A 19,548-nucleotide genomic window follows, 5' to 3' on the forward strand; every position below is an offset into this window, starting at 1 on the left:
AATAATAATGGTGGGTCTGGTGTCGAAATATTGAATGTAATCAAAGTAGAGAGAGAGACTAATGTGGAAATCACCTGCCACACAGGTAGGGGGAGGGTGTGAGATGGGGGTATACTGGGGTTATTGGTGGTGGAAAATGTGCACTGGTGAAGGGATGGGGTTCCATCATTGTATGACTGAGACTTAAACCTGAAAGCTTTGTAACTGCTCTCACAGTGATTCAATAAATAAATTTATATATATATACATATATATATATATACATAATAGAGTAAGCCCAATCATCACTGGGTGTGACCCCACAACCAAGATGATAAATAAAATATTATAAATAAACCATCAGTCTTATTTGCAGTTCAAGGAGCACATCATGCTTCAATAAATATTTGGCAATTTGAACCAAATGGTGGGTGGCTGTGGATAACTGAAATTCGTATTTTTGTTCAGGCTGCAGGAAGAAAAAAAATACTGAATACTAAAGTTAAATTTGAAAAAACAAAATTTACCGTTAAAATTTGGGACCTCATCAGAGGAAAGCAGCTTATACATGGTTTCCCTTCTTGGGAGAAGCTTCTGAGCTTGTTTCACTCAACAATAACTATTTCTGGCTGTGAGGAACAATAGGATAAAAATTGAACCAGCCAGCCTCTGCGTGGCCCCAACAGCACATTTCAAGCCCCTGTCTCTGTTCCTATTCTGCTGGCAAGTTTCTTGAGAAGGAAGCAACTTTCACTATTTCCATATGCTGGAGGTGGATGCAGTGTCATTTGATTTATCCTTGTTAAAATGTAAATGGCATTAATTCAGTGTCAAGGGAAGCCCAATACAAGCCCCTGTTTGAGTGAAAAGCTAATTTGCCTCTGTGTGTCTGGAAACTTTTGCTTGGAAGGTGCTGGAAAAAAACAAGAAAATAGACAAGAGAACAATTTCTTTGATAATCAACATTTTTTTTCATATTAACCTAAATAACTGAATTAAAAAAGATGGATTATTTTTTTTCTTTTTGGGTCACACCCAGCGTTGCTCAGGGGTTACTCCTGGCTCTGCACTCAGGTATTACTCCTTGTGGTGCTTGGGGGACCATATGGGACGCTGGATTGAACCCAGGTTGGCCGCATGCAAGGCAAATGCCCTTCCAGCTGTGCTATCATTCCAACCCCCAAGATGGATGATTTTATCATCAAATAACTCTTTGATTTACTTTGATTTACTATACTCAATCATTGTAAATTGAGAAGCAACCTGAATTAGCCAATACATTATTATATTTACCTAACTTGATAAATTAACTTGATAATCCTGTGAAGTTGAAGAAAGATTGTACCTTAGCTGGGATATGTAGTACAAGAACAAGTTACAAATTCACATTTTATTTTGGGGGGAGGTATTTATTAAACACAGTTTTAACAGATAAAATGGAAGTCTTGCCCAATCAAGACATTTTAGAAACTGGAATTATTTAATTTTGACTAACAGTTGCAAAAGTTAGTGAACAAAAAGAAAAATCACCAATGTGCTAGAAAATTGTCTTACTCTCTCTGCATTAGGTACTGTCTACTGTCAAGATATTGCCAAAATAAAGATTTCCTCTCCCCACCCCCCCAAAGCCTTAACTGTCAGGCAAGAACAAATCTCACTGAGTGTAGGAAGAAGGGAAAGATAAAAATAAAATCTGATATATTTTCCTGGAAGGTTTGGATAAAAATCTTAGTTTTTTTCCTCAGGACCCCCAGATAATTATGCTTTCCTCAAAGTAATGCCAATCCAGAAATCTCAATTTTCAGAGAAGTTGGCAACCACTGACAAGAGACATCTCCTTTATCCACAAAATAAATACATTTATTTTTTTTAAATAAAAGGACACCACCTTTCTCCACAAAATAAATAAATAAATAAATACATTATCTCACTTGTAGTGGTTTTTTTGTGGATGAAATTGATATTTACATTATCTTAGAATTCAGTTGCTTATTTTACAATGCTTACTTCAAATGTTTTTCAGATACTTATATCTGAATAAGAAGATATTTTGAAAACAGAAATTTGACACATATCAACAAAAATAAACTATGAATCACTTCCCATTCAACTCGTGTAGATGATTCCACATTTGTGACTGATATTCCCATAGCACTAAAAACTAAAGATCTAGAATCATCATATATGAGTGATTACTGCAGTGAGGTACTTGGAAAAATGAAGAACACTTCATTCTTATAATGTGAAATTATACACAGCCATACAGTTATTTCTTTTAAGTGTGGGATTTAATGCCAGGCTATCTTCGTGATTATTAGCATGAATGCTTATGTGGAAGGAGAAATGGATTTTGAGTAACCTGGTGAAATGGGTCTGCACTTAGAACTTCTTTCTCAAGAATAGGTAACATCCTTATAGACCTTCACTTTGTTTTTCTTTGAGGCACTTCTTTTCTAATTCCAAGAGAAGCACAGATGAATAGCAAACCCACTGTCCTTTACAACCTTTGCTGGTAGGTGGCAGGAGTATTTCTTTTTTAATTTTTGGCCAAACCTCCCATTCGTATGACTGTGTGCATGAGGGAGAATGTGCAGGACAAGTGAAGGCATAGCTGGGTAAGACTTTTAGGGCTACTTTATTTTCCACTTACGCTCTCCAGGCCACATCTTCGATCAGACACGCGGTAGGAACCAGAAATAACCCCAACCAAAAGTATGGGGAGCTCAGGACCATGGTTGCCTGCAAGACATATAAATGACACATGTATTGGAGATTTTTCTTTTGAAACCAGTGAGATATAGTATAATCATTATGAAGCATTCCATAACACAAAAGCAACAGAAAGTATTGCATTCAGGGGTGGTTCAGGAAGAATATCCGTAGAGGGATGGCAAGGGAATGTTGAAGGGGTGACATCCTCTCCACAATCATCAGCTTTTAAACCCCCTTTCAGCCTTGCATATCAGGATACTGCCCTTTCTAGGGAAGTGCTGGCATCACCAAACTATAAAGTTTGGGATCACTTGATTTCACTGGACTTCTCTCATTCACTATATTTAGCCTAAGCTCATGATCCTTTGATGCTCATTCATAAAACCACAAGAGTCTCTCTTAATCTCAGAAGAGATTCGAGAGAAAAACATTATGGTACATGTCTTCAAGGGAGTCAAAATCAGGTGGTATCATGTTGCTACATGATATGTATGTAGAAGTGCATATGGCCACTTCTGGGTATGCAGTTCCTCAGAAAGGGGATTTTTTCAGTGTACACATATTGTTTGGTTGTTTGTGGGCTACACCTAGGGGTACTCAGGGCTTACTCCTAGCTCTGCTCTCAGGAATCACTCTTTTTTTTTTTTTTAAATTTTATTGAATCACCATGTGGAGGGTTACATAGTTCTCAGGATTATGTCGGTTATACAGTTCTCAAACACCCTTCACTTCACCAGTGCCCATCTTCCATCACCAACCCCCCCAGTATACCTGCCGCCCCCTCCCACCTCCCCAGTCCCAACCCTTGCACATGATATGTTTCACTTCGTTTACGCCTTATTTCGATTACATTCCATGTTTCAACACACAACTCACTACTGTTGTTGGGGTTTCCCCCAAAAAAGAAAAGCAGTCCTATTGCCAAGGAGGCATTTGATAGTTCTCCATTGCTAAGAATATAGAGATATTAAGTCCCGCTGTTTGTTACATAGTTTTTCTTTTTCCCCCTTGCCCCGCGCCACCGAGTTCACGCCTGTTTTAGTAATCGCCACGCTGCCTGACAAGGGAAAAAAAAACCGAAAAGGATGGTTATTTCCCGTCATCAGCAGGCGTGGGGCTCTGGCTTAGTTGATAGACTTGTAGAGTATCTGCAAGCAGTCTCTGGAACCGAAGGTCTTGCGCTGGTATCGGCTCCGGCTCGAGATTCCACCAGCGTCCCGCTGTTCCTTGTACATAATTTTTCCCCTTATATCCCATTCCCACGCCACCAGGTCTGTTTGCTTAATGGACATCACACTGTAGTTGATGACACACCGCGTTTCTTCCCGAGAAAGAAGAAAATTTCTTCTCAGCCAGCGTGGGGATATAGCTTAGTTCAGTCTAGTGAGATGGCTACCACTTTGATTGCCTTCAATATTTCAGCAACAGACTTACTATTAGGATCTCCCACAAAAGTCCGCCCCATTAGAAAGGAACCATTACATATTGCTGATGCTAAGATGACATTAGGTCGCGCGGCCGTGGCCGTGCGGTTTTGGGTTTCTGTATAAAGTCCAGGGAAAGTACAACCAGAAATAACATCACTACAAACTTTTACCCTTTTATGGTGCTCATAAGATGGAGAAACCTAGAGAGAGGCTCGGCGTCTCCGTTTTGCGCTCAGGAAAACCGCGGCCCCTGCGCTGTGCTCAGGAGGGAGGAGTTGAGAGAGAGACAGGTTAAAAGAATTGGGGGATGCCCGGGTCCCACAGCTTCAGCACGCCGTGGGGTCTCTGGTCCCATGCCGGAATTAGTTCAGTGGGCTGCTTGGAGTCCGAGGGCGCTCCCTCGGGCCCCTCCATCATGCTCCTTCCACAGCCGGGTCCAAAAGCATGAATCACTCTTGCGATGCTCAGGAACCCATATGTTGTGCCAGAGATCACAGCTGGGTTAGCTGCATGCATGACCATGCCCTATCTGCTGTACTATTGCTCTGGCCCCCAGTGTACAAATATTTGTAGCTTAGATCTACTTAGAAAGGTCTCCTTCCTCCACTGTGTGCAATTACTGTATATTCAAACATTTATTTTTATTGGTAAAGTTAAATGACTTCACCAATAAAAATAAATCATGGAGTACAATCTGTATTATTCAAGGACTCTTACATGTAGCACAATCCTATTTGATGGTACTTCAAAGGATGACTAGGGTAGTGGAGAAACTTCTCAATGAAGTTTGAGTGGGCTAGTGGGCTCAGCCAAGGAAGATGGTCAGAATTTCAACAGAGAGGAAGAGAGAAGACAATTCTAGATATAAGAGGGAAAGCTGGAAAGAGCAGTGAGTAGCTCAGCTTTTGAAGAGACTTCCTTGTTGCAAAAGGTCTAAATTAAAAAATGAAGCTTTGGGGCCAAGTTAGATGTCAGTGAGAAGCTGAGAAGATAACTTAGGGCAAAAACCACAATGTTTGTCTGGAAAGATGGGCCACTTGGAAAAGTTTCACCAAAGTTAATATTTGACTAAACATTTTCCATTCATTGTATTTTCCCTCCTAAAATCTTAGCCATTTGACAGTCCTTAAAGATAAGACGCTTTCCTCTAAGTTATTACAAAGAAGACTAGGAAGAGCAGAGGGACTGGAACACAACCAATGTCACAGCAGGGACCTGGGAGATTTGAATCAATGGGAGGGGACAGGGCAGCCCTCTTGATACTGCACAGTGACCACACCACCTTGTTAGTTCATCAACCCCATCTGAGCAGGGCTTGCCTCTCGGAGCCTGTCCTGCAGTTTCTCTCTCTATACCCCACGTGGCCACAGTTGGTCTTTCCAGCCATATTCATACCCAGCTGCATTTCTCTTGCTTCTGAGTTCCTTTCCATAACCCTATTTGGGTCATCAGAATTTTAGGATGGTAATACTGCGAAGCACTGAGGGTCAGAGTCAAAGAGTGGAATTCCAATTCTGGCACCAGAGAACTTGATTCTTTTTCCCAAAAGGAGCTGCAGATATAACTTCAGAAGCATGATAAACTGAGCATATCTTGTCATCAATTACATCTCTCAGAGTTCAACTACGTAGTAGTAAGGAAATGTGTAATAAAACAACATTCACAAGAATCTCAACTATTAAAGAAATTGATCTAGATAGCCAAGAAGGTGACTTATGAAATGTACTGTAGCCCTTAAACACTATATGGGCTGTGGTGCAGTAATTAAAGCAATAGCATGCATAATAGCTGACATAAAGATATGTTAAATTCTATTGCTAATAGAAAAAATATGGGGTTCTATAGACAACCTCTTGTAGGGGTTGAGGCCCAGGGAGTGTGGAAAGGAAGCACAGCTGGCCAAGATTTTAATCTTAAACTTGACATGTCTCTAGAAGCAGTATACCCACAAATTAATGCATCTTATAGTGCTAATGATTACACATGCGCTACATATCAATATATAATTTTTATAATCATCTTTTGAGATTTCCTCATCTTAAAGACAATTCCAGGAGTGGAGAGATAGCCAAGTGGATAAAGAGGTTGCCTTACATGATGCTGACCTGAGCTGTATCCCTGACATCTCATGTGGTCCCTTAAACTCTGCCAGGCATGATTTCTGAGCAAAGAGCCAGGGATAAGCCCTGGGCACTATAGGCAAAAACCAAAGGACAATTTTATTTATTTATTTTTATTGAATCATTGTGAGATGGACAACCACAAAACTATTCACAATTGTGTTTCGATCATACAATGTTCCAACACCGATCTCTCCACCAGTGTACATTTCACACCACCAATGTCCCCAGTTTCCCTCTCATCATTATTCCAGCACCCCTCCTCCTGCCTACCTCTATTACAAGCACTTCTCCCCTGCCCTATCCCTCTCTCTGTCTCTGTCTCTGTCTCTCTCTCCTTTTGTTCATTATGGTTTGCAGTAAAGTACCAAGAGGTCATTGTGTTTGTTCAGGATGTTGAGCAACAACATTCTTATCGGGAAGGTATATCTTGAGTATCTTTTTTTAAATTGGATGGCAGCTTTGGGGTGTGGACATGAGTGGAGGGGCTTTCGGAGGTACAGTGGGTTGGGGAGAGGTAGCCCATCCCGACTCTGAGAAAGCCTGAAGATTTCGGTCATAAAACCTGCATACCCGAATTTTCAGCAGATTAATATCTTGGTGAGGTCTGTCCCAAGACAATGGAGTCTGGGGCATGGTGGTGCTTTAGTGGGAACAAATAGCTGCTGGGGGCTTTCTTTGGGTGGGCACCAGGCAACCTGTCTCCTTCTGATCTACCCCAGTCTTGCACAAGGTCTAAGATTAACTGCAGCTTTTGATCTCTTTCGAGGTTTATTTATGAATCTCTGGAGAGGCAAGTAGAAGAGCTTACATGGTGGTGCCAGAGTTAGTTTATGGGGGTGACTGTCAGTGCTTTCAGGAGTATAGGGAAGTAAGGGGAAGTCGCCTATTCTGACTTGAGAAAGCCTGGAAATTTCAGTCACAAAATATGCATCCCTGAATTTTCAGCAGATTAATATTCTTGGTAAAGTCCGTCCCACGATGTTGGAGTCTGGTTGGGGGCATGGCGGTGATTTGGATTGTGGGAGCAAGTGGCTGCCAGGGGCTTTGCTCGGGTGGGCACCAGGCAAAACCCTCCCTCCCCCAGTTTACCCGGTCTGTTCAGCCTTGCGTGGGTTCAAGATTAACTGAGAATTTTGATCTCTTTTGAGATTGATTTATGGGTCTATGGAGCAAAGCCAACAAATGGGCTTGTATGGCTGAGCTGGAGATGGTTTGTGCTCATAGCTCCTAAATACCTAACTTTGGGTGGTTTTCAGAAAACATGGTCCTGAGTTGTTAGAGTTTGGCCAGAGGTAAAGCTGCAATTTGGGGGTGTCAGGAAGGCTGACAGCAGCATCAGGTTGCTAATGCCCTCACCCCCCATGTCTAGGTAGACACAGCAGTGGCATTGTGTCTTTGGGCTGCAGTGGCGGCAGCAGCCCAAGTCCGGGCAAGGACCAGGACCAAAGCCAAGGCTGCTACTGTTAGTGGCTCGGGTGCTCTGGGTAGGCCGTAGCCACCAGTTTGGCAGAACCTGCCCAGGAGGCACATGCCCCCATCCTCGGTCTCCAGGTAGTTGGCCCTCAGGGAGGCCCTCATTACAATATGCTGCAGGTGGCACTGGTGCTGCAGGCTAGTCCGAGAAAGAGGTGGTGGTGGGGAGGCCCCACCAGTGCAGAGCTGCCTGAGCAGGCCTCTCGTGATGAGAACTTAGGCACTCCCCAACTCTGGAACCTGCACTCTGTGGTAGTGCCAAGTTGGATGCTACCCCTCACTCTAAAACTTCTGCTGCCAAGGCAGTCGGCTGCCCATAGCACCGAGAGCTGCGATAGCTCTGTCAGCTTGGGAGCCTGCTGGGCACCGCCACCGTCTTCACCCGTACTGCTCCGGTCGGTGGGTCGGTGCTCTACCTCAGGCACCAATTTGGTTCCACTTTTAAAGTCACTCTTTTTGAGAGAAAATACTTAAAGGGTGCTTACGTTCATTCACACATAACTTTCATGACCCCATCAGCCCTGCTGTTCAGAGAACTGTGAGCCCATGCCACTCTGCCAGCTCTCCTGCCGCGCCACTGCTGTCTTCTCTCTCCATATCCCACAGGACAATTTTAACACTCAGAAACAATGGTGTCACCAGACCTTGATAGACCAACCCCTTTATACAAACATCTATATCTTTACCCATCTCTGTACATTTGTAAGTTCTGAAAAAAAGCATGGAACTGAGAAGTGTGATTGCTGTCTTTAATTTTCCTATCTCTTTGGTGATTTCTACTCCCTATTTTTTCTATAGAAAACATATATTACTTACATAAAAGAGAGCTCTAACTTGGCCCTCTCTCTTTCATCTGCTTCTAAACAAGTGATAGGAGGCTTTAGATCAGCCAGCAATTGTGCAAGTCCAGCTTTCTGCTTCCAATCCTCCTGCCCCTTGGCTGTCAGGTCACCAGCTGCCGAGAGCATGGAGCATCTTAGGTGTTGCTCTCCTGGAAATGCCTAAGATGTCGCCTAGTTTACAGAATGAGGACTGTTCAGAGTAAGCTGTGTGAACAGCTCTGGGTCACCTGCGGGGTGTGTTTTTCTAAGACTACAGTCTTTTAAAGTACCCTCTTACAACAATACTGTACCATCTGCAGACAGAGTAGTCAGCACAGAAGGAAACACTTGGAACTTTCCTGTTGGAAATGTGAAGTCCTAACCCAAGTTAACAAAGGTGATATGGAGACTGGGAAATGTTGGTGGTATCTTTTTAAACAAAACTAACTTTTTGTGTGTATTACCAGAAAAGCATCTACCTTCCTGATTTTCACAGGTTGAATGAGGCCCCAAGATCCTACAATCTTTGTTATTGTCACAGGTTAAACCATTTCAACTGCATTAGTGTTCTTGTTCTCAACATAACAAAAAGTGCTTACTGTGTTGTGTTAGGTGACAAATGGCGACTTAATTACTTACCAAGTACCAATAAGGCTTTTTAAATAATTATTTTTCATTGAACCACCATAAGATATTGTTACTAAGTTGTTCATGATTAGAATACAGTCATACATTATTCCAATACTCATCCCTTCACCAGTGTACATTTCCCACTACCAATGTCCCCAGTTTCCCTTCATCCACCCCACTCCAACCCCACCTTGCTTCTATGACAGGCATTTCTCTCTCTCTCTCTCTCTCTCTCTCTCTCTCTCTCTCTCTCTCTCTCTTCTCTCTCCTTCCAGGCTTTATACTCTGCAGTACAGGTTCTGAAACTTATCATGTACATCCCTTTAAGCACTCAGTTCTTGTCCAGAGTGATCGTTATCAACTATCATTGTCATAGAATCCCTTCACTATCCTCACTGTCCTCCCCTTGTCCTTCCACCTGTGGGCCAGTCCTCCTGGCCCTTAGTTTTACTGTTCATAGGCATTTGTCTCATATTAAATGTAGAATTTTCTGATGTGCTAACAGTCCCTTTTGGAAAAATGCATCTCCCTTAACACATCTTTAGCTAGCTATGATTATTAACCATTTGGGTGCTAAATGCACTACAACTCACTGTAACAAACTGGATAGAAAGTGAGGTTAGGGTAGATCAAATCCTTTGCTAAATTAGCACCCAAACAGATGTGTACCCAGGTAGGACAGATGAGTTGGCTGATTGTGCTGAGCTGTGTGGCAATCCACCCAATTCTCCTGTTAAAGTCCAGAGCAGAGCACTATCTAGGGATGTCTCTGAAATTGTAGGTCTGGGGGTGAAGCATTCACTCTTTTGAGCATGCTGCCAATTACACATATCCTTCCCAGGACCACTGTCATCAAACAGGTGCCAGATGAGAAAAGGGTTCAAAAGAACACTGTGACAACCCATGCTACGTATGGACAGTTTGTGTTTCCTGGCGAGGGGGCAAAGATGAGCCCATGGAATAAAGACCAATAAAGCAAATGCTCATCTATGAGAGAAGATAGGCTTTCTTTTCCAACCCTGTGCACCAGGCCTTCACATTATGCATTCATTAGTCCTTCAGGATCCTCACTTAACAGAAGAAAAGACTGTAAATCCCCAGGACCTGAGGCCAGCATAGGGTTGCCAGAATTCAGATTGATGCTGACTCCAAGTCTATTCTCCCCCCTCGAGTATGAGGAATAAATGGGGTGAAAGAAAATTGGGAGACTTTGAAAAATTACAACAAACCAAGCAATCAACAAAACACCATAAGAAGCAGCCTCCAAACTTTATGTGCCAGGAATAGAAGCACCAAAATAAAATCAAACCAAATTATCACTCTTCTTTGGAAGAATACCTGTGCCTGCAGTCCATCTCCTTGCCTCTTGCCACCCCTTCTAGTTTCCCCCCAAATCTGCTTTCCATTCAGCCTCAGTTTTTTTGGTGAGGTTCGGCTCTCTAAAAATTTCCATGAATGCGTGTTTGAAAAGTGGAATTTTCTCCCCATATGGGGATTGCTCGGGTGGCTTGGTGTGTGGCAGTCCATTTAGGAGTTGTGTCTCTGCAGTCTTGGTAGAAAGGCATGAGACAGTGGTGGAAGGATGCAGACACTCAATTGGTGGGTGTGGTGCTGGAATGTTGTATGCATGAAACTCGTTCAATAATAGTATTGTAAATTGTGGCGCTTCCAATAAAATTTAAACGGGAGGCAAGCGTGTGACACATGTGCACATCCATCCTCTGCAGAGCAGCAACTGCTCAGCAATCACAGAATAGACTGCACACACGGGTGCTAATTTATAGCAGTGGGAAATGCCACAGCCAGATATGACTTTAAAGAAACCACTTGCCACAGGAGGAAAGAAACAAATTCCAGGCAAATATCAAGTTCTCTGGTTATCATCATTTCAGCTCACTCTGTCCTGCACAAAATGTCTTAGATCCTCATAACAATTGTAAGCTCAGGTTTACTAAAAAGGGGGAAGGCATCTCAGTTCACTGCCTTGGAACATCTTCTCAAGATTACTCTGCCAACAACTTATGTCAGGAGTCTGGTGTGAAAGCAAATGCATTTTTAGACAAATGCCAAGTGACAACTAAATTTTATCTCTGATAACTCACAAAATAAATAGTGACTAGTGCGCCCAATCCTGATAAGCACATGCCAGCCCAGTGGCATATTTGTTCCAACTGGGCACAAGGGATTTGAACTCCAAGTCTATGCCAGCATATACAGGTCACTTTATGAATGTGACTTAGTCAACATAAACACATGCCACTGTCAATGTGTTAAATCAGCCATGTTAGCTTCCTATTATCAGTGTCCAACTCAATAATATCAGCATATAAACTGAGGGACTAAGGTGGGTGCAAGGGGGCACATATATTCAGGCTGGAACTAGAATGGGTGGACTGTTCAGGCTCCATGCCAGTTCCTCCACTCATTTTATTTATCCCCCATGCCTCAACTCCTTCCTCTATGAGTGAAATAGAATTTCTACCTTTGAGGGCCTTTGAAACTCACAGAAATTAATAAATTTAAAGTCCTGTGAAAAGTTCTGTGCACATTGTGAGTGTCAGAGACGTTCCATAGAGCCCAGAGATCTGACAGAGGACAGAGCCCCAAATCCCACAAAAGCCCACTGAGATGCAGGGCGACTCCAAACAAATTTTGAGGATGAATTGGATTGAGTATATGGTCTGCTCTAACTGACTAGAGAATGTCACCTCTCTGCTCTGCTCAGGGAGTTGGGTGAGTTGGGTTGCCCAGTGCAAAATCCTCAAACAATCCAGTAAACTTAAGTGGCTGATGGACGACAAGCAGTAAGTCATCATGGGGTTGTTGATGGAGCCAGACAGTGGAAATCTCCTCTTGACACTGCTACATCAGTGTGGCTCTTTGGTCTACATGAGGCTGTCTAGTTTCTACTGAGCACAATGGACATGCCATCATATCTGATACAGCATTCTCTCCATCTCCCTGATTTCTTTAGCATGTTACTCAGCACTCTTGCTCAGCTGCTCCACAATGGAGCCCATTACCCCCAACTTTGTTCCCGAGCAGATGAATTGCAAAAAAGTTTGCCAGTTGCTCTTAAAAAATGTTCTCTATAAAGAAACTAGGGTACATCTATACAATGAAATACTATGCCACCACCATGAAAAATTAAGTCATGAAATTTTCTTATAAATGAATGTACATGGAGAGTATCATGCTTCATGAAATGAATCAGAAGAAGATTTATTGCAATAGAATGATTGCACTCATTTGTGGGATATTAAAAATCATAGTATGAGACTAATACCCAAGTACAGTAGGAACGAGGGCCAAGAGGGCCGATCCACAGCTGGAAGCTTGCCACAAGTATGGGGGAGGGCAGTTAGGACAGAGAAGGGACCGCTATGACAATGATAGTTGGTAATGATCACTCTAGACAAGAAGTGAGTGCTGAAAGGAGGTTTAGGGATATACATAACCTTTCAATACTTGTATTATAAAGTGTAATGCCCAAAAGAAAAGAGAGAGAGCAAGAGAGAGAGCAAGAGTGAGATGGAGCAAGCGATAGGAGGGAGGGAGGGAGAGAGAGAGGAAGAGAGAGATAGAGATAGAGAGAGAGAGAGAGAGAGAGAGAGAGAGAGAGAGAGGTGCCTGCTATAGAGGCAGACTGTGTGTGTGTGTGTGGGGGGGGGTAGCAGGAGGAAAACCCGGGACATTGGTGGTGGGAAATGTACACTGGTGAAGGGTCACGTGTTGGAACACCGTATGACTGAAACCCAGTCATGAACAATTTTTGCAACTGCTTATCTCATGGTGATTCAATTAAAAAAAATGTTGTCCAGTAGCTCCATGACAAAGAATAAATGAGGTGTTTGCCGGAGTGGTCATCCAGAAAGAAAGGGGATATTATCAATCCCTTTAATGTTCCAGAGCTTTCATTGATTCCATGGGGGCTAACCCAGGTTCTCCAGGCAGATGGAGCTGAACTACTACTATAGAATGAGTATCTCCTTCTCAGCAGAGAATGCAGACTTTGGAGTTATTAGACCACAGAGAGAATCTTCCCATTCTGGGTTTTCTGCAGACAGACTCTTGGGCAACAAGAACTACAAACTGAAGACATTAGGCTATTGCTACTGATAACAACGACTTCTTCCACTCTGAGTTCAACGGGACCAGGAACAGAGATCCCCTGCCTATATCCTACTGTCTCTAGCAACTCAACAGTCATACCCGTAAGCCACCTCTGGCTGGCACCAGATAGTTTTGTCATCGGCCACCATCTAGATCGCATGTCCTTCTCTCCCGGAAGGGAGCATAACACGACGCTCTCCATAGCCATGCCACTGGACCCCACACCAGGTTGTTTCACTTGGGGACCCTCAGAGAGGGATGGGTGAGAGCCCTCCTTGTACTAAGGGACCCAGCCCCGCCAGCTGAAAACCTCCAGAACTCATCTGCCACCATGCTCATGACCATTCTCCTTACCCATGAATGCACCTATTCCTGGAACGTGCGACCGTGGCAGTGTGACACTTCATAGTTCACACTCTACCCATATTCCAAGAGTACTGCACCACATTTGATGGGGTTCAAAGTAGTGGGCAGTGCCACTACTCTATTGCAAACAAAAGGCACATGAAAAAATGCTCTGCATCACTAATCATCAGGGAGATGCAGATCAAAACAACTATGAGATACCACCTTGAGATACCACCTCACACCACAGAGACTGGCACACATCCAAAAGAACAAAAGCAACCGCTGTTGGTGTGGATGTGGGAAGAAAGGGACCCCCCCGACACTACTGGTGGGAATACCGACTGGTTCAAACCTTCTGGAAAACAAAATGGTCGCTCCTCAAAAAATTAGAAATTGAGCTCCCATTTGACCCAGCAATGCCACTTCTGGGAATATATCCCGAAGAGGCAAAAAGATCTAGTTGAAATGACATCTGCACATGTATGTTCATCACAGCACTATTTACAATAGCCAAAATCTGGGAAAAACCCGAATGCCCCAGAACAGATGACTGGCTAAAAAAACTTTGGTACATCTACACAATGGAATACTATGCAGCTGTCAGAAAAGACGAAGTCATGAACATTGCATACAAGTGGATCAACATGGAAAGTATCATGCTAAGTGAAATGAGTCAGAAAGAGACAGACATAGAAGAATTGCACTCATCTGCAGAATATAAAACAACAGAATGGAAGACTAACACCCCAAAATAACAGAAATAAGTACCAGATTTGCTCCATGGCTTGGAGGCTGGCCTCACATGCTGGAGGAAAGGGCAGCTCAGACAGAGAAGGGAATACCAAGCAAAAATGTGGTGGGAGGACCCGCTCGGGATGAGAGAAGTGTGTTCAGAGCAGACTATAGACTGAACACATTGGCCACCCAAGACCTCCATTGCTAACCACAATGCCCAAAGGGAGAGAGGGAACAGAGAGGAATGCCCTACCTAAGAGGCAGTGTGGAGAGGGGGATAGGGAGGGAGTGGGAGTGGGTGGGAGGGATGATGGGGTCTCCAGCGGAGGACAGGCACTGGTGGAAGGATAGATACTCAAGCTGTATATGACTGAAACACAAGCACGAGAATATGTAAACCTGTATCTGTACCCTCCCGGTGATTCATTAATAAAAGAAAAAAAAACTTTGGTACATCTACACAATGGAATACTATGCAGTAGTTAGAAAAGATAAAGTCATAAAATCTGAATACAAGTGGATCAACATGGAAAATATGCTAAGTGAAATGAGTCCCAAAGAGAGGCACAGACATAGAAAGATTCCACTCATCTGTAGAATATGAAGCAACAGAATGGAAGACTAACACCCAAGAATAGTCGAGATAAGTACCAGGAGGTTTGTTCCATGCCTGGAAGCCGGCTGCACATGCTGGGGGAAAGGGCAGCCCAAATAGAGAACGGAACACCAAGTAAAGGGGGTCTGGAAGATTCGCTCAGGATGGAAGATGAGGGCTGAAAGTAGACTATAGACCAAACACGATGGCCACTCAATACCTCTATTGCAAACCACAACACCCCAAAGGAGAGAGAGAGCAAAAGGGAATGCCCTGCTACAGAGGCGGGGGGGGGGTGGATGGGGTGAAGATAGTGGGAGGGATACTGGGATCATTGGTGGTGGAGAATGGGCACTGGTGGAGGGATGGGTACTCGATGATTGTACAACTGAAACGCAGGCACAAAAGTTTGTAAGTCTATAACTGTACCTCATGGTGTTTCACTAATAAAAAATTTTTTTAAAAGTGAAAAAAACTATTGAGTAATAATGGAAATTGTTCCCACATTTCTTTAAGTTAATTTATTTCCTTGGAGGATGCAATTCTATGATGTTAACAACACAACCTTCACAGAATATTATGATATGGGAGGAAAAAATGGAATTTGGTGACCTTAATTCCATTTTGGTTTTCAGAAATAAAGTTGTACCTATTTTCAGATTTTAAAGTTGAAAAAAAGTAGTGGGCAACCAATCTTAGAGGAATATGTATATGTATATATTACAGATAAGACCCTCAATAATTTATTTTACATTGCTTGCTCACCGCAGAGCGTGGCAAGCTCTCCGTGATGTATTTGATATGCCAACTACAGTAACAATGATGGGTCTCATTCCCCTTACCCTGAAAGAACCTACAATGTGGCACTGCTGGGAAGAATGAGTAATGAAAGGCTGTTAAAATCTCAGGGCTAGAATGAATGGAGACGTTACTGGCGCAAATCAATGATCGATGGGATTACGATGATTACAGTGATATATATGTATATATTTATGTATATATATAAGCACACGGCTCATATATATATACATATATATGAGTTCTTAAAGGCTCAACCTTTAAGAACATGTTAGTGATCTCTTATAGAAGGTCTTAATAACCCTGTTGAAATAAAACAATCTTCACACTCATTCCTCTAAGGATACTTTTTTGTAGCATTTTTAGTGTTTTTTCATAACAAACAATAAAAAAGTGTATTATTTTGGTTCTGCTTTGGGATAGGGATTGGGGCTCAGGATGAAAACATGAAATTATGGTGGTGGGAAAGTGTAATGGTGGTGGGATTAGTGTTTGAATATTAAATGTAATCAAATATTGTGAACTACTTTATAAAATTAAAAATTAAAAAATAATACAAAACAAAACAATGATTTCTCCCACCCAGAACTGGTCCCACAAGTTCTAAGACTAGTAGTTATCCTGTGGCCCGACCAGGCTGTTTCTGGGAAGGTCTCTTGACTGTTCCACCTCTCTGACTTGAAATCAACGGCAACATAAAGAATATGAAGACAATCTTTCTACAGAATGGGAAACTAACACCCAAGAACAGTAGAGATAAATACCAGGAAGATTACTCCATAGCTTAGAAGTCAGCCTCGAATGCTGGGATAAAAGGCAGCTCAGATAGAGAAGGGACCACCAAGTAAAGGGTGCTAGGAGGGCCCGTTCAGGATGGGAGATGCAGGCTGAAAGTAGACTACAGACCAAACATGATGGCCACTTAAGACCTCTACTGCAAACCACAACACCTAAAAGGAGAGAGAGGGCAAAAGGGAATGCCCTGCCACAGAGGCGGGGTGGGGTGGGGGGAGGATGGGGTGGGGGTGGTGGGAGGGATGCTGGAACCATTGGTGGTGGAAAATGGGCACTGGTGGAGGGAGGGCACTCGATCACTGTGTGACTGAAATGTAAACACGAAAGTTTGTAAGTCTGCAACTGTACCTCACGGTGATTCACTAATAAAAAATAAAAAAAAATATGAGGGGCCAGAGCAATTGTAGAGTGGGTAGAATGCTTGCTTTGCATGATGCCAATCCAATTTTGATCCCCAGCGACCCAAACAGTTCACCAAGCCCCACCAGGAGTCATCTCTGAGCAGAGCCAAATGTGTCCCCTTTGCAAAAATAAAAAATAAAACCAAAAACTCCTGAACTAAAAACTCAATAGAAAAATGTATCCACTCCAACACATCTCCTAACTATGAGAGATTTTTGTTGCACTGAAAAGTCTTTATCAGCACTCTTTGGGCCTTTACAATAGCTTTAAAAAATGCTAGGACAACTTAGAAGGTTTGTGCCTTCTAAATTGGATTTGATTCTAATTACCAAAGTGAGGAAAGTTACATACAACTGCATGATAAACCAGACAGCAATCCGGATCCTCTCTCTCGCTCAAAGATACCCAAAGTAGGTCATTTTCTGGGAAAAGCAAGCGCATTGTTCACAACCGATTGGAATGATTGCATTTTCCCTACAACCAGGATATTACGATCAAGATCATTTTGGAGCTGCAGTGTCACAGGATAGATTTTGCAGGGGTGTGTTTTTTCTTTGTGCCACTGCTAGGAGAGTTTTATGGACGCACTGAAAGAGGGAACCCAAATGGCCATGAATATCCATATCTGGGTGTGAAAATAATTATGCATCTGGATGCCAATGGGCAGGAGATGCAGGCCTGTGCTTACCGGGATGGGAGAAGGACTGGGCAGACAAGGACAAGCCTTGAGTCACTTCAACTTCAACCACATTAGGATATTATTTGACTTGGGGTACACCTGATGGTCCTCCAGATCACAGCCGAGGGAACCATGTTGTACTAGGAACCAACCCCTGACCACCAACCTGCAAAACCTGAGCTTAGCTCTGTATGCTCTCACCACCCCCTCCATCACAAGTCTGTTCAGACGCCAGCTGTGCCTGACTCCTGGTCGCTGCTGTAGAAGGAGGTTCTGCAGCTCTAACCCCACTGGACTTCCCAGGGTGCTTCTCAAGCTGTATCTCAGAGTGGAGGCCCAGGTGAAGGAGAGACATACATACTGGGTGCCATGATGCTGCCCCTGCACCTCACTAAGTCACAGACACACTTTCCAGGAAAACAGCTTCCATGGGCTCAGTGTTACTGTCATGGGTAAACTCCAGCTTGCCCAGGGTTTTCTTAGCAGATGGATCTGGGAGCGAAGGTAGAGAATGTTTTACTCAAATGGGAAAGTAACTCTGGGTCACAGACTGAGTTTAGACAGATTCTTTGATCTGACTGTGCCTCAGTCTCCCCTGCTGCCTTCCAGGCCACAGTGAGCCACATTCAGACACATTCTGCTTCTCCAAAAGCCCAAGAAACCCGGGGATCAACCTTCACCACCAAGCACATACTTCTTTCCAACCTTCCCCACAAAACATCTGCACAGTGCCCGCTGCGGCTCTCAAAACTGCTCTGACTGTGAAATGACTTAGATGGAGCAAATGAGCTCAGTGGCTGGCGCATGGCACCCGCTGTCTCAGCCTCTGCCAGCTGGCCTAGGTCCAGCCCTCAGCTGGCGTCCCTGGAGCAGAACAATCTGGGGACCCCTGCATGAGACACTTTTGCCAATGTTTTCTTTAACTCTGACAACTGCAACTGAAATTTAGCAGCAGCTTACAGCCCCCCAGGGATACGTCTCCTTCTGCAGTTTCTCTTCTCCTCCTTCTCTCCACCCTTTCTGTCCTATTTTCTCTCCTCTCTCCTTTCTCTTGTTGTCTCTCCTCTCTTCTCTCTCCTATTCCTCTTTTCCTCTCTCCTCCTTATTTTTATTTCTCTTTTTAACTCCCTTCCCTCTCCTCTTCTCTCTCCTAACTCCCTTTCTCTCTTTTTTCTTCTCTCTCTCCTCTCCCTTCTCTCTTTCTCCTCTCAACTGTTTCTTTCTATTGTTTCTCCAAACCAAAGCTCTGATTTAAAAAAAATATGTAAATATGTTCTTGGGGAGAAAGACTTAACATTTTTATGATCATCAAATGAATATAGCAGAGGAATATTCATTGGTCCCAAGAAATGGATGAAGAAGTTAAAGCAATACTTTCTATTTTCAAAGTCAATTGCTTTCTTTCATGAGACTAAACCTATGAAGTACCAAGAAGCCCCCCAGCTTTTTTGCAATAGGACGGGAGTGCTCATTCTGTGTCGAGCTTTCTTGGTTACTCCAGTAGACACAAAGCTGAATGTCACCTCCTCCTCCACTCCTAGGGCCTCGACCATGGGGATTTTTGCACACTGACAACACACAGGGTGAACGGTCAATAAATCACGGCATCATTTAAGCTACACACTGCTGGGCGCATCTAAGGATTGATTAGGTTACCCTATAATGATTGAGAACTCCCCACAGGGGTTCATGGAAAACATGCATGTACATGGTCTCAACCCAGCCCACCTCTCTTCCCACTCCATAGCATGGACAACACTACTGGCTTTCAGTATCAAGCAGCACAGTTTCTCTTTTTAGTCCAACACTTCTTTCTGGGTTCTCCACCACATGCTGTGTATAAGACTCACAAAACCCCCAGACAGTGACAGTGCTACCGATTATCCCATTTTACAGTTGGGGCCAACTAAGGCTCTGA

At 43.4% G+C, this 19,548-nt stretch overlaps 1 protein-coding gene across 3 annotated transcripts in view; it reads right to left on the bottom strand.

Annotated features, from left to right (window-relative positions):
* ATP8A2 (ATPase phospholipid transporting 8A2) overlaps window positions 1–19,548 on the bottom strand; it is a 651,431-nt gene that overhangs the window by 69,635 nt on the left and 562,248 nt on the right. For all 3 annotated transcript variants that reach the window (XM_055146569.1, XM_004604655.2, XM_055146669.1), the window contains exon 34: window positions 2,630–2,718. In XM_055146569.1, the coding sequence (XP_055002544.1) occupies window positions 2,630–2,718 (89 nt within the window). The remainder of the gene's footprint in view (window positions 1–2,629; window positions 2,719–19,548) is intronic.

This window comes from Sorex araneus, chromosome 1 (assembly GCF_027595985.1).
Source record: "Sorex araneus isolate mSorAra2 chromosome 1, mSorAra2.pri, whole genome shotgun sequence".
In the NCBI taxonomy this organism is placed as follows: Eukaryota; Metazoa; Chordata; class Mammalia; order Eulipotyphla; family Soricidae; genus Sorex; species Sorex araneus.